This window comes from Psammomys obesus, unplaced genomic scaffold, assembly GCF_907164565.1.
Source record: "Psammomys obesus unplaced genomic scaffold, mPsaObe1.curated_primary_1811, whole genome shotgun sequence".
Classification (NCBI taxonomy): Eukaryota; Metazoa; Chordata; class Mammalia; order Rodentia; family Muridae; genus Psammomys; species Psammomys obesus.
Genome location: NW_026596079.1, coordinates 29,195,185 through 29,209,050, shown reverse-complemented (window position 1 = coordinate 29,209,050; position 13,866 = coordinate 29,195,185). Strand labels below are relative to the sequence as shown.

The 13,866-nt window shown below is 38.7% G+C and overlaps 1 protein-coding gene across 1 annotated transcript in view; it reads right to left on the bottom strand.

Moving 5' to 3' along the window:
- The window catches only part of Csmd3 (CUB and Sushi multiple domains 3), a gene marked incomplete at its 5' end in the record, with an annotated part of 1,006,505 nt that overhangs the window by 259,747 nt on the left and 732,892 nt on the right, over positions 1-13,866 (bottom strand). The window contains one exon of the mRNA XM_055626685.1: positions 2,072-2,188. Coding sequence (XP_055482660.1) covers positions 2,072-2,188 — 117 coding nt within the window. The remainder of the gene's footprint in view (positions 1-2,071; positions 2,189-13,866) is intronic.

The window sequence follows — 13,866 nt, the reverse complement described above, 5'->3', positions numbered from 1 at the left end:
TCTCTTATTTAAATAGTTGTAATCACTGTTTTAGAGATGAGAAGAGTAAAGCTGTGCTGCAATTGCTGTGTCCGACAACAACAATGAAATCAAGTTGTTCCGGTGAACTTGAACTCAGAAATCATGCTCTAAACTGGCACTCACACACGCAAAGTTTCTGAGCATGCTGTATAAGAAACATACTTTGGAAACATACATCTCTGCCATTCAGATCTCATTCTTGCTGACAGAATTTCCATTTATAAATAAACTATGAAACTTTCTCAAAGAGATGAAGGTGATTTAATTAGGACTAAAATGTTTAAATTTACATATAGTTTAGAATGAATATGGAACATTTATAAAACAAACTATATTTGGTATTAACAATACCAAAGTATAGTTTACTTTAGCCACTGATGACTCAAGATTTATTTTCCAAAAGTGAGTTCTAGAAATCACTCATGTTTATCTCCATATGGCACTATTTTTTAAGCCAAAATGATTAAATTCAACTTATATTAGTCTTCCAAAATAAAGACTACATTCATTAGGGATTTATTAAGTAATTACTATTTCAATCAACAATTTTTCTACACAAGCTCCTGTCAAATATTTCCGTGGTTACCAGCATGCATACATGTCAGAGAATAATCTGCTTAATTTTTCTCTTTCTTATTTTTTTGGCCACATGGTTTTCCCCAGTGAGAACAGAACACAGACAATTAATAGCTTTCAAAGGGACTCAGAGAGCCATGCCATTTTCTGTATAGTCATTCATAGGATTCTGTCAGCAGCCATGTAATTTTTTTTTCAGCTGAGATATATAATATTCTAGAAGGCAGAGGATGCTCTTGGGCAAAGAAGGCAATGCCCATGAAGTCCCCACCCCCATACAAGAGAATGATATTCTTTCTAAAAGGTCACTCTCCTCAATACCAAAAACTTAAACGTGTTTAAATCGATCGGTCGGTATGCTGGATTGAAGAAATACTTTACAAAGTACTGAAATTGACATCTTACTAATGCTAGCATCATAGTTCTATCACTATGATAAAATGAAAGGTTAAATACCTCCTGTCTGGCCATGTTCTCAGTTAAACTGAGGGTCTTAGACTAGATTTAGAGGAGGGAAAGGAGAATGTGTAAGTAGTATCTAGTTTTAAGAAATTGGACTGGCAACATCAGCTTATTTTATGTATCAGCAGCAGAAATATTAAGCTGTTATTCAGTGGTGTCTACAGATAAAATCCATGTCCTTCTGCTAGAGTACTGAGTCACCTAGACCCAGACATTCATGACAGTTATAACAAATCCTTTGCCATACACCACAATCCTGTCAATCTAAATCTTGGGAGTTTATGAACTTTCAGCTACTCTCCTACCTTTACTGCTCATTAAATTTCCCTAGCCTACCCATGTGTGAACAGAGCTTAATCTGGGCCAAATCCAGCCGGATCTCAGACCTAAAACCTTTGTAAGCCCTCTAGGTGACTTCTCAGACCCAAAATCAATCCGGAGGATGTTGATACAGAAAAGGACATACTATATTTTCAGTGCTAGTATAGAAAAGATTTTCAGATTAATGAGAGGATTTGAAATTTTCTTTGTTGCTGTTTTATAGTCATTGTTCTAGAAATTAGGTTTGTTAAACAAAAATACTTCTGCTCTGGAAATGTGGTAATACGTTATAAACCTGATATATGCTTTAGAAATAATTTTGTTACTGTTGCAATAGTTAAATATTAGAATTTATGTCTATATTGCATAGCAGATTTATAGTTCTCCTTGCTTCAGTAATTTCTCGTTTTATGTAATCCCAATGTCAAGGCACTTGCAAGGTTACTGGATGTTCTTACTTTTAAAATTTAAAAAACAATCCTGTTTTCATTTTTGTATTGTTGTTCACCTGTATACTTGACTGTTGATTCAGATTAAATAAAATGACCTCAATTTTATCACAAAGCTACCACCTAAACAATTACAGAGAAAAGCACTCTGCGCAGACAGTCTCATGAAAATTGTTCAAATACCATGCAATGAAAATCAAGCATGTCTAGAAATGCAAGAAGGTATGGTGACTCTTACTTACCAAACTCCTTGGGAACTGCTATAGAATAAACACAATTGTGTTCCACACTGTAATTTTTGGGGTAGTTTGGTGATAGCACAGTGCCTTCTGAGCCCGTTGAACGACTTCCACAGGGTGCTGTTGAACAAAAATGATATGTAATTTTTACAAAACATTCCAAAAATTTAAGATATTAATATCTTATCGATATACACAAAATTGGTCATTAAAATTTAAACTATAGAAATTATTTCCTTGGAGGTGGTCTAAGATGTCAGCGACCAGTGTCCAACGAATCTGAGGGGCACAGGATCTGGAACTCTGAATTTAGTGAGTGGAGAGGCAGCTGAAGTCAGAACATCCACATTGAGGCTTCCTGGGCAAGCGGGGACAACCAGTGAGCTGGGACTGTTTGGAACCAGATCAACTGTGGAAGTCTCCTGGGACTGAGAGTGATGAATATTCATCCTCCCTGCACTTCCCCTTCCCCCAAGCAAGGGTATCCCTGATGGCTGAGGCAACAGTGATTTCCCCAAGCAAGAACCTCCACTCAGTGGCTGAAATGGCACAGGCAATGCACTCTTAAATCGCAACAGCACTCCACACTTAAGCACCCTCTCCCTCAAGGCACACTGCCGTGGACATGCCGGTGCTTGCACATATGTGCCTGTGACCTTCCTCCCTTAGCCACAGCTGAAACACCAGCATCCACTCTCAAGCCAGTGGACCTATCTCAAGTTCCTGAAAAATATTCCAGAGAACAGAGACAGATAGACCCAATCTGAAGTACAGACTCCAAAAACAAGCAAGGAAGGTTACTGATAAGCAGATGGTTAGCGGTCTGCATAAGAACACATCCAACAAAAATTAGGACATCCTGGCTTCACCACCTACCCCAAAAATCAATGGATATGCTAATTCATAGGAAACTCGGGAAAATGATTTTAAAGCTATGCTCATCCAGTTGTTAGAGGCATGCAAAAAGGAAACAAAGAAAGCTCTCAAAGAAATACAAATACAGCCAAACAAATAGAGGTACATGTAGAGGCACAAGTAGAGACCCTCAAAATTCTACCAGAGAATGCCTTCAGGTTATAAACTACTTCAGCAAAGTGGCTGGATACAAGATTAACTAAAACAAAACAAAACAAAACAAAAAACAGTAGCCCTCCTGCATACAAAAGACAAAAGGGCTGAGAAAGAAATTAGGGAAACAACACCTTTAGAGCAACCACTAATAACATAAAGTACCTTGGTGTGACTCTAACCAAGCAGGTAAAAGTTTGAAGAAAACTTCAAGTTTCTGAAGAAAGAATTTGAAAAACTATCAGAAGATGGAAAGATCTCCCATGCTCATGGATCAGTAGGATTAACATAGTGAAAATGGCCATCCTGCCAAAAGCAATCTACAGATTCAATGCAATTGCAATGAATATACCAACAGAATTCTTTATAGACCTTGAAAGAACAATTTTCAATTTCATATAGAAAAACAAAAATGCAGAATTGCTAAAACAATTCTGTACAACAACAGATTGTCTGGAGGTATCTACATCCTTGATCTCAAGCTGTAATACAGAACAATAGTAATAAAAACTGCATGTACTGGCGTAGAAACAGAATAGAATGGTAGATCAATGGAATCAAATAGAAGACCCGGAAATAAATATACTCACTGAAAGTGTTAAAAGGGTGTTTCTTTTCAGAGAAAAAATATGGTTTGTGCGAAAACTTATTTTTCCTCTTCTATTGTCATTATTGAAACTTATCAGTTTGATTCTTTGGTATGGTTTTACTTATCTACTTATTTAAAAAAATTTTTTTTAAACAAATTGCTTGGAAGACAAGAATGTTCCAGGAAATGTGAACAGTTGTTATATAGCTCAAGAGATTTCAGAGGTGTACAGAAAAACTGAGAAGGAACCTTTTGTGTATGGGTCTTTTTGTGTGTTTTTAAGATTCTGGTTTTCTTTCACCAGTCCTAGGAATCTGAGTGAAACTAAATTGAAAGGAAACGAGCTAATTTGTTTAGAAGAGAATTTTAAGAGAGGAAAGTATTCAGACTGGTACTGTGTGGGCAGCTGTAAATATTAAAGAGATCTGCAGCCTGGGGCAACAGTAATGATGCTCAAAGAAGCTGTGTCAATGTCAGTGTAAGCGGCCAGGTTATATAACTCTAGCTTGCGTTATAGTTTGGTAGTGCTGTCCATGTGGTGTTAGACTTGCTGGCATAGTTTCAGAGAGCATGTGAAACCAGGCTCTCTGTGGCAGAATTGGATTCATGCAAGAAAGCCCACTAGGCTATACTGTGAAGGTGTAAGTGAAGCTAAAAGAGGATCACAAAATAATGGAGGTTCCAGGACCATGTCATGTTTGCAAGGGATGCCTAAGAAATGGAGTATAGTTAATATAAGTTAGAGACCATGTGTGTTATAGGAGCCAAGCTACAGGTGCGGGGTTACCTTTGCTTTACAGAAGCTTTTCAGTTTCATGAGGTCCCATTTATTGAGTGTTCATCTTAGAGCCTGTGCTGTTGGTGTTCTATTCAGGAAGTTGTCTCCTGTGCCAATGAGTTCAAGGCTCTTCCCCACTTTTTCTTCTAACAGGTTTAGTGTGTCTGGTTTTATGTTGAGGTCTTTGATCCACTTGGACTTCAGTTTTGTGCAGGGGCATGAATATGGATCTATTTGCATTTTTCTGCATGTGGACATCCAATCAGACCTGCATCATTTGTTGAATATGCTGTCTTTTTTTTTTTCATTGTATTGTTTTGGCTTCTGAGACTGATAGTACAACCATGGACCATGCATGGAGATAACCTAGAACCACTGCACAGATTTAGCCCATGGTAGCTCAGTCTCCAAGTGAGTTTCCTTGTGAAGGGAACAGGGGCTCTCTCTGACATGAACTCAGTGGCAAGCTCCTTGAGCATCTCCCTCTGAGGTGGGGGGAAAGCCTTCAAAGGTCACAGAGGAAGACACTGCATCTAGTCCTGATGAGACATGACAGGCAGATGAAAGGGGAGAAGGACCTCCTCTATCAGAGAATTGGGGGAGGGGCAGGGGAGGAGAGGAGGGAGGGAGGGAGGGTAGGATTGGTTGGGGACAAGGGAAGGGACTACAGCTCGGATACAAAGTAAATAAATTGTAATAAATAAAAAAGTATCCTAACAAAAAAGTGATGTTTTGGGATGTTTATTTTTCAAAGGGTAAATCTGTGATTGTTAGTCTCCACTGTCACCTTAATCATAATTAGACTGTTGAAGTGGAAAGACACACTGTAAGTGGCACCATCCCCTGTGCTTGGATCCTGGACTACAGGAAAAAGAGAAACTGAGTTGGGCAAACATATTCATCTAGCCTGGCTTCCTGACTGAGCAATGTGACCTGTTGTCTTGATCTTCTGCTATTTGCTACTAATGTGCAATGAGCTACTCAAAAACCTCTTTCTTCAAACTTTGGGCAGAGTGCAGGGAATCATATGAAAGAAGAGAGTTAGTAAGACCTGGAGAGAACAGGAGCTCTACAGGGACCAAATATATCTGGGCACAGGGGCTTGTCTGATACTGATTCTCCAACCAAGGACCATACATGGATATAACCTAGAACCCTGTTTGGATGTAGCCCGTGGCAGCTCAGTCTCCAAGTGGGTACCCTAGTAAGGGGAACAGGGACTGTCTCTGGTATGAACTCTGTGGATCTTTGACCTCCCCACCCCCCGTGGGAGGAACAGCCTAGCTAGTCCACAGAGGAGGACATTGCAGCCAGTCCTGTTGAGACCTGATAAGCTAGGGTCAGATGGAAGGGGAAGAGAACCTCCCCTATCAGTGGACTTGGGGAGGGGCAGGGAGGAGATGAGGGAGGATGAGATTGGGAAGGAATGAGGAAGGGGGCTACAGCTTGGATACAAAGTAAATAAACTGTAATTAATATAAAAATATAAATAAAAATATTAAAGAAAAAACTCTCTGAACTTGCTTTTGTCATGGTATTTTATCACAGCAATACAAACAGTAAATAAGTACTAGGTTTAGGTTTACATTTGGAATCTATTAAATAATACTTGTTTTGTTTTATAAAAAGTACATCTAGGCATCTCAAGTACTGTGACAGTTTGAAAAGTCTAAGCTTCTGATGAATTTCTAGTAAAACTTAAAAAAAAAATCAAGTAATATTTTTAAAGCAAGCCACAATTTTGTATTGACCAAGGCTGTGACTGATTATTTCATGTTTTTTAATTAAATAAAAATGCATTAAATAGTTGGAATTAAAATAATGAATTCAGAACTTTCAAGAAACAATAAGTTGATAGAATGATAGCAACCGAAAGATTCATGTTCTGGTTATCTATTATCTTTTGAAATGAGAGTAGTTAGATATATTCTTATTTCAGTGATTATATAACCTTATTTAACTGCTAACGCTATGGTGAGAGATTGTTCCACAAAAGAACAGTGTGCTGTACATTTACTTTCTTTCTGATTTTAAGGTTTTCTAACCTTAGAACAATACTTTGAATATACATGGTAGGAATCTTTACTTGTATATTTGGGTAGAATAAATGGAAATTATGTCGTTTAATTCAGGTTTATCTCTGTGAATAAGTTGCGAGAAAACATGTGGAATTCCACATTTTCTTTTCCTATCACCTTTGGTTTGTTTCCTGTGTTGCATTTTGAATAATGCAAATTAAGGACTTTGGCTGAAAATTTTATTTATAAACATGAGGATTTCTGCATGGATATATAAAGATGAATGTTTACTTGATGCCCTATGTTTGCTAATTACTATTCTATGAACTGGCAGTTCTCAACCTGTAGGTCTGCAACTCCTTTGAGACTCAAAAACCCTTTCATAAGGGTCGCCTAAGACCATTGGAAAATACATGTATTTACATTATGATCCATGACAGTTACAAAGTTACAGTTTATGAAGTAGCAATGAAAATAATTTTAATGAAGAACTTCTTTACAGGGTCACAGCATTAGGAAGGTTGAGAACCACTGCTGGTTACATTCCTGGTAACCTTAGTTCTTTGTTTCTTTTAGTCAAAATGACAAAAATCATAGCCAATGAAGCCCAAGATTATGCTCCTTGAGAATAATTGAGAAGTATGGGATTATACAAAATAGGAGCAGTGCTAACAGAGTGAGACCTGGTGTGATAGATCTGTTTAATGCAATAAAAACAGACTACACCGAATCTTCTAAGATCTGTCCTCTAATACTAGCATCTCTACATGTTCTTTCTCCCCATTGAAAATTTCAATTTCATCACAGTTGTGAAGTTGGAGAAAGTGCAGCTTTAGACTTCCTTCATCTTAATAATTAGAGGATAAAAAGTTATATGAAGAACTTTTCTTCCTTTCTTCCAACTGGCATTTTTTGGAAGAGACCTTTCCCACAAGACTTCAAACAGGAGGACCTACATGCCCATCATTTCAAATTATTATAAAATTATATTTTGATGGTATATATTAGGCCCATTGTGTCAACTAAACAGGACTCACATGTTCTCACAGAGACTAAAGGGCAAGCGCTGGGCCTGGATGGAACTGCATCAAGCTGTTTGCTCATATGCAATGGCTGTTAACTAGGTCTTCTTGTGAGACCCCTAGGAGTGGGAGCAGGCATGTCTTTGTCACTTTTGTCTGCTCTTGGGACTCCTATTTCTTCTAATTGATTACCTGGTCAAGCCTCAATGTGAGTGCCTTTGCTTTGTCTTATTATATATTTTTGTGGTGTTTGGCTGTTTTCTCATGGAGAGTAGCTCTTTTCTGAAGAGGATAGGAAGGGGGAGTGGATATGGAGAAGAGGGGAGGTTTGGGGCAGCTGGGAGGAGTAGAAGAAGAGAAAACTATGGTTGGGGTGTATGGTAAGCATCAGAACCTATATTTTGATAAAAAGTTACAATTTTCTGATTAAATGCAGTAATGAAAAAAGAAATAAAATGTATTGTTTATGTTTCTTACATAATATTATGGTTTAAGAAATTCTATGAATGTATTAAAAACTATCTGATGATAGAAAACTATTTTTTGAGTTATATCTTATATTTAGGTCCAGAATTCTTTAGAACACACTTAGCAAAATAAAACACTGATGTTGCTGAAATGTGCCATCCTGGCAATTATCCTAATGTTTACATGGCTGATTATAATTAATTATATTACATTGCAGCATTGGAATATTACATTTTGTGTGTACATACAGAGCTCAATTATTTTAGACACTTAAGATGTGAACATTCTCTTTCTAAAACAGGCTGTTAATCTTATTCCCTCTTCCTGACTCAAGGTCAAATAAAACAATGATTTGCTGTTTATACACCAGGGTAGTTTATCAGCTTCTCTCTATCTGTTCTGCTTTATCTGTTACAATTCAGACTCTCAACAATTTCCACATGGCTATTCCAGTCACAGGTGCTCTTATACCTGCTATTGATTTTTCTAACATGCAAGTCTTATCATGGTTCACCTTTTTTAAAGAACATTATAATGTAAAAAAAAATCTCTATAAATTCCTGTTAGATAATTAAGTAATCTGTAATTAGCAATGCCAGACTGCTGTACAATGATATCTAAAGCATACAACACAATTCTCTTTAGTAGAAATTATGCTAGAAAACTCACCTAAACCCAAATAGATCCTTCCTCTACTAATGAACCATATGTAACATTGTTTTCTTTCTCTAATTCAGACTCCGTTTTTGCTATATATTTGGATACTGGGACTCACTTCTGCTTTATACCTAGGTTAATGCTAAATGGAAGATAAGTGTCTTTAAACATTTGAGTATAACCAATGGTGTAATATTTAAATGAGGGCTGCACCGATACTGCATTTCACAGCGGGAACAGCAAATCCATGCCAACTGGAAGTAAGTAATCCACACTAATACTGTATCTACATGGGACAACCTACATTCAGTGTGTAAAGTCACAATGCACACCGATTAAATTCTCTTTTTAAAATTAATGTTTTGATTTTCACACCATGTATTCTAATCATGCTTTTTCCCTCTTTAGCTATTCTCAGATACTCCCCCCCCCACTTATCTAACTCCATGCTATTTCCCTTTCTCTTTTAAAAAAAATTAAGTATCTATTCCCAGTTTTCTGAGGAACAGTTTTATTGATTTTCAAAGTGACTGTACAAGTTTGCACCAGCAATAGGGGAATGTTCCCTTGCTCCATGTCCTTGCCAGCATGTATCGCCATTGAGCTTCTGATATTAGCCATTGTGACAGGTGTAAGATAGACTCTTTTTTTTAATTTTAATTTTTTTTAATTTAATTTTTTTATTATTATTAGTTACATTTTATTAACTCTGTATCCCAGCTGTATCTGCTCCCTCCCAAACCCTCCCTCTCTCATCTCCTCCCTGCCCCTTTCCAAGTCCACTGATAGGGGAGGACCTCCTCCCCTGTCATCTGACCCTGTTTTATCAAGTATCTTCAGGACTGGCTACAAAGTCCTTCTCTGTGGCCTAGCAGGACTGCTCCTCCCTTGGGGGGTGGGGAGGTCAAAGAGCCTGCCATGTGTTCCTGTCAGAAATAGTCCCTGTTCCCCTTACTATGGGAAACCAGTTGGTTACTGAGCTACCACAGGCTTCATCCGAGCAGAGGTCCTAGGTTATATCCATACATGGTCCTTGGTTGAGTGTCAGTCTCAGAAAAGAGACCTGTGCCCAGATATATTTGGTCCTTGTGGAGCTCCTGCCCTCTCCACGTTATACAAACTCCCCCTTCTTTCATATGATTCCCTGCACTCTGCCGAAGGTTTGGGTACGAGTCTTAGTATCTGCTTTGATACACTGCTAAATAGAGTCTTTCAGAGGCCCTCTGTGGTAGGCTCCTGTCCTGTTACTTGTTTTCTCCTATGTCCGATGCACCTCCCATTTGTCTTTCTAAGTGAGGATTGATCATCTTACCCTGGGTAAGACAGACTCTTAAAGTCAATTTGATTTTCATTTTCCTGGTGGCTAAGGATCTTGAACATGTCTCTAAGTATTTTCCAGCCATTTGCGATTCTTCTTTTGAAAATTCTCATTCTTCTCTATTAATAGATGCTGCATTTATAGTACCTAGAAACTGGAAACATGTTCGATATCCCTCAACCAAAGCACGAATAAAAAATGTGGTATATTTACACAAGGAGTTTTACTCAGCTATTAAACAATATGATATCATGAAATTTAGACTTAAATGGATAGACCTAGGAAAAAAAATCAACCTGAATGAGGTAAGCCAGAACCAGAAAAACTAACATGCTATTTTCTCACTATAAGTGGATATTATGGGGTACATAGTTAAACAGAGAATTCTCTATAGAGGAATATAGAATGGCAGAGAAATACTTAAAGAAATGCTCAACATCCTTAGTTATCAGGAAAATGTGAATCAAATCTACCCTGAGATTTCACCTTATACCCATCAGAATGGCTAAGATAAAAAACTCAAGTGATAATACATGCTGGAGAGGATGTGGAGAAAGGAGAACCCTCCTCCATTGTTGGTGGGAATGTAAACTTGTACAAATACTTTGGTAATCAATCGGGTGCTTTCTCAGAAAATTAGGAATAATGCTTCCTCAAGATCGAGCTATTCTACTCTTAGGCATATATTCAAAATATGCTCAAGTACACAACAAGGACATTTGCTCAACCATGTTCATAGCAGCTTTATTTGCAATAGCCAGAAGCTGGAAACAACCCAGATGTCCCTCAACTGAGAAATAGATACAGAAATTGTGGTACATTTACACAAGAAAATATTACTCAGCAATTAACAAGGAAATCATGAAATTTGCAGGCAAATGGTGGGATCTAGAAAAGATCATCCTCAGGGAAGTATCCTAGAAGCAGAAAGACACACACGATATATACTCACTTATAAGTGGATATTAGACATATATTATAGGGTAAACATACTAAAATCTGTTCACCTAAATAAGCTAAGCAAGAAGGAGGACCCAGGGTAAGATGATCAATCCTCACTCAGAAAGGCAAACGGCACTGACATTTGAAGAGGGAGGAAACAGGAAGCAAGACAGGAGCCTACCACAGAGGGTCTCTGAAAGACTCTACCCAGCAGTGTATCAAAGCAGATGCTGAGGCTCATAACCAAACATTGGGCAGAGTGCAGGGAATCTTATGAAAGGAGGGGGAAATAGAAAGACCTGGAGGGAACAGGAGCTACTCAAGAAGATCAATAGAACCAAAAAATCTAGACTGATACTCCAACCACACATGGAGATAACCTAGAACCCCTGCACAGGTGTAGCCCATGGCAGCTCAGTCTCCAAGTGGGTGCCCTAGTAAAGGAAAAAGGGACTGTCTCTAACATGAACTCAGTGGCTGGCTCTTAGTTTGCCTCCCCTTGAAGGGGAAGCGACCTTACCTGGCCACAGAGGAAGATAATTCAGCCAGTCCTGATGAGACCTGATAGCCTAGAGTCAGAGGGAATGGGAGGAGGACCTCCCCTGTGAGTGGACTTGGAGAGGAGCATGGGAGGAGATGAGAGAGGGAGTGTTGGGTTGGGAGAGAATGAAGGAGGGGGCTACAGCTGGGATATAAAGTGAATAAACTGTAATTAATATAAAAGAGACAAAAAAAAACATAGAAATTAAATACACACATATGATCTATCTCAGCTCTCAGTGTTGTCACATGCCGTAGTTCATAATCCTGATTTTTTCTAACCAACAGTGGAAAATTCAGACAATTTTTATTCAATAAACAAATGAATTAGCCAATTGCCACCTTGGTCAGGCTGACTTTATTAGGTTTTTGTGATGTTTCAGTAAGGTAAACTGTTATACTATTTGAACCTAAAAATAAAATGCTTCCCACTTTCAAAAAAAAAATAATTGCTAGAGTAATGGTGAGTGGCCAGCCTGCCACTGCCTGGATAGCCAAGAACCAGATGCTGGATAACCTTGAGACCTAGGAAAAAACTAAACATGACAGACAAAACAAGACAAAACAAAAAAGTCAATGAAATAATGATATTCTTCGATACTCATAAACTGGAGCCTAACATAATTGTCATCAGAGAGTGCTCATCCAGCAAATGTTGGGAGCAGATACAAAGACCCACAGCCAAACATTAAGTGGAGCTCAGAAGCCCAGATGAAGAGGGAGAGGAATGACTGTAGGAGCCAGAGGGGTTGAGGACATCAGAACAGAGCCCACAGAATCAACTAAGCAGACTCCCCGGGGCTCCCAGAGACTGAAGCAGCAACCAGGGAGCATGTATGGGTCTGAGCTAGGTCTTCAGCATATTTGTTATGGTTGTGTAGCTTGGTGTTATTTTGGGAATGGGGGTTGCCTCTGATTTTTTTGTCGGCTTTTGGGATTCTTTTCCTCCTACTGGGTCGCCAAGCTTAGCCTTGATGAGGGTATGTACCAAGTCTTATTGTAACTTCTTATGCCCTGTGTGACTGATAATCCTGGGAGGACTGTTCTTTTCTGAAGGGAAATGTAGAAGGAGTGGGTCCTGGGGGGAGGGAAGAGGGACAAGAGTAACTGGGGGGAGTGGAGGGAGTAGAAACTGAGGTAATATGTAAAAGAAGAATAAGCAAATAATTCTGTTTTGTTTGTTTTTTGTTTTTTAAATTTATTATTATTATTATTATTTATTACAATTTATTCACTTTATATTCCAGCTGTAGTTGCACCTGTTTTACCCACTGTCTCTATACTTCCTGTATTCCCCCTCCCTAATTCATGAATACAGGTAGGTCCTCCTCCCCTTCTATCTGACCTTAGCCTATCAGGTCTCATCAGGGCTGCATCATTTTCCTCTGTGGCCTGGCAAGGCTGCACCCCCCAAGGAGAGGTGATCAAAGAGCTAGCCACTGAGTTCATGTCAGAGACAGCCCCTGATCCTCTTATGAGGGCACCCACTTGGAAACTGAGCTGCCTATGGGCTTCCTCTGAACAGGGGTTCTAGGTCCTCTCCATGCATGGTCCTTGTTTGGAGTATTAGTCTCTGCAGACAACCCTGGACCCAGGGTTTTTGTTTTTTTTTTTTTTGGCTCTGTTGGTCTCCTTGTGGAGCTCCTGAGTCCTCCAGGTCTTCCTTTCTCTCCCTTCTTTCTTAAGATTCCCTGCACTCTGCCCAAAGTTTGGCTATGAGTCTAAGCATCTCCTTCGATACCCTGGTGGGTAGTCTTTCAAAGGTCACCTGAAGAAAGTTTCTAACATGTTCCTTCTCTTCTACTTACAATGTCTATCCTGTTTGCCCTTCTGCGTGAGCTTTTGGCTTCTTCTCTAGGATCCTCCTGTTGTTTAGCTTCTTTAGGACTATAATTTTAGTATGCTTATCATATGTCTAATATCTACTTATAAGTGACTATATACCATGTGTATCTTTCTTCTTCTGGGTCACCTCATTCAGGATGATCTTCTCTAGTTCTGTTCATTTCCATGCAAATTTCATGATTTCCTTGTTTTTAATTGCTGAGTAGTATTCCATTGTGTAAATGAACCACAATTTCTGTATCCACTCTTCAGTTGAGGGACACTGAACATCTGACAGAAGGCTAATAGCCAGAATATATAAAGAACTCAAGAAGTTCAACACCAACACACCAAGTAATCCAATTAAAAAATGGGCTACAGAGCTAAACAAAGAATTCTCAACAGAGAAATATAGAGTGGCAGAGAAACATTTAAATGCTCAATGTCCTTAGTCATCAGGGAAATGCATGTCAAAACAACCCTGAGATTCTACCTCACATCCATCAGAATAGCTAAGTTCAAAAACTGAAGGAATGACACATGCTGGAGAGGATGTGGAGAAAGGGGAACCCTC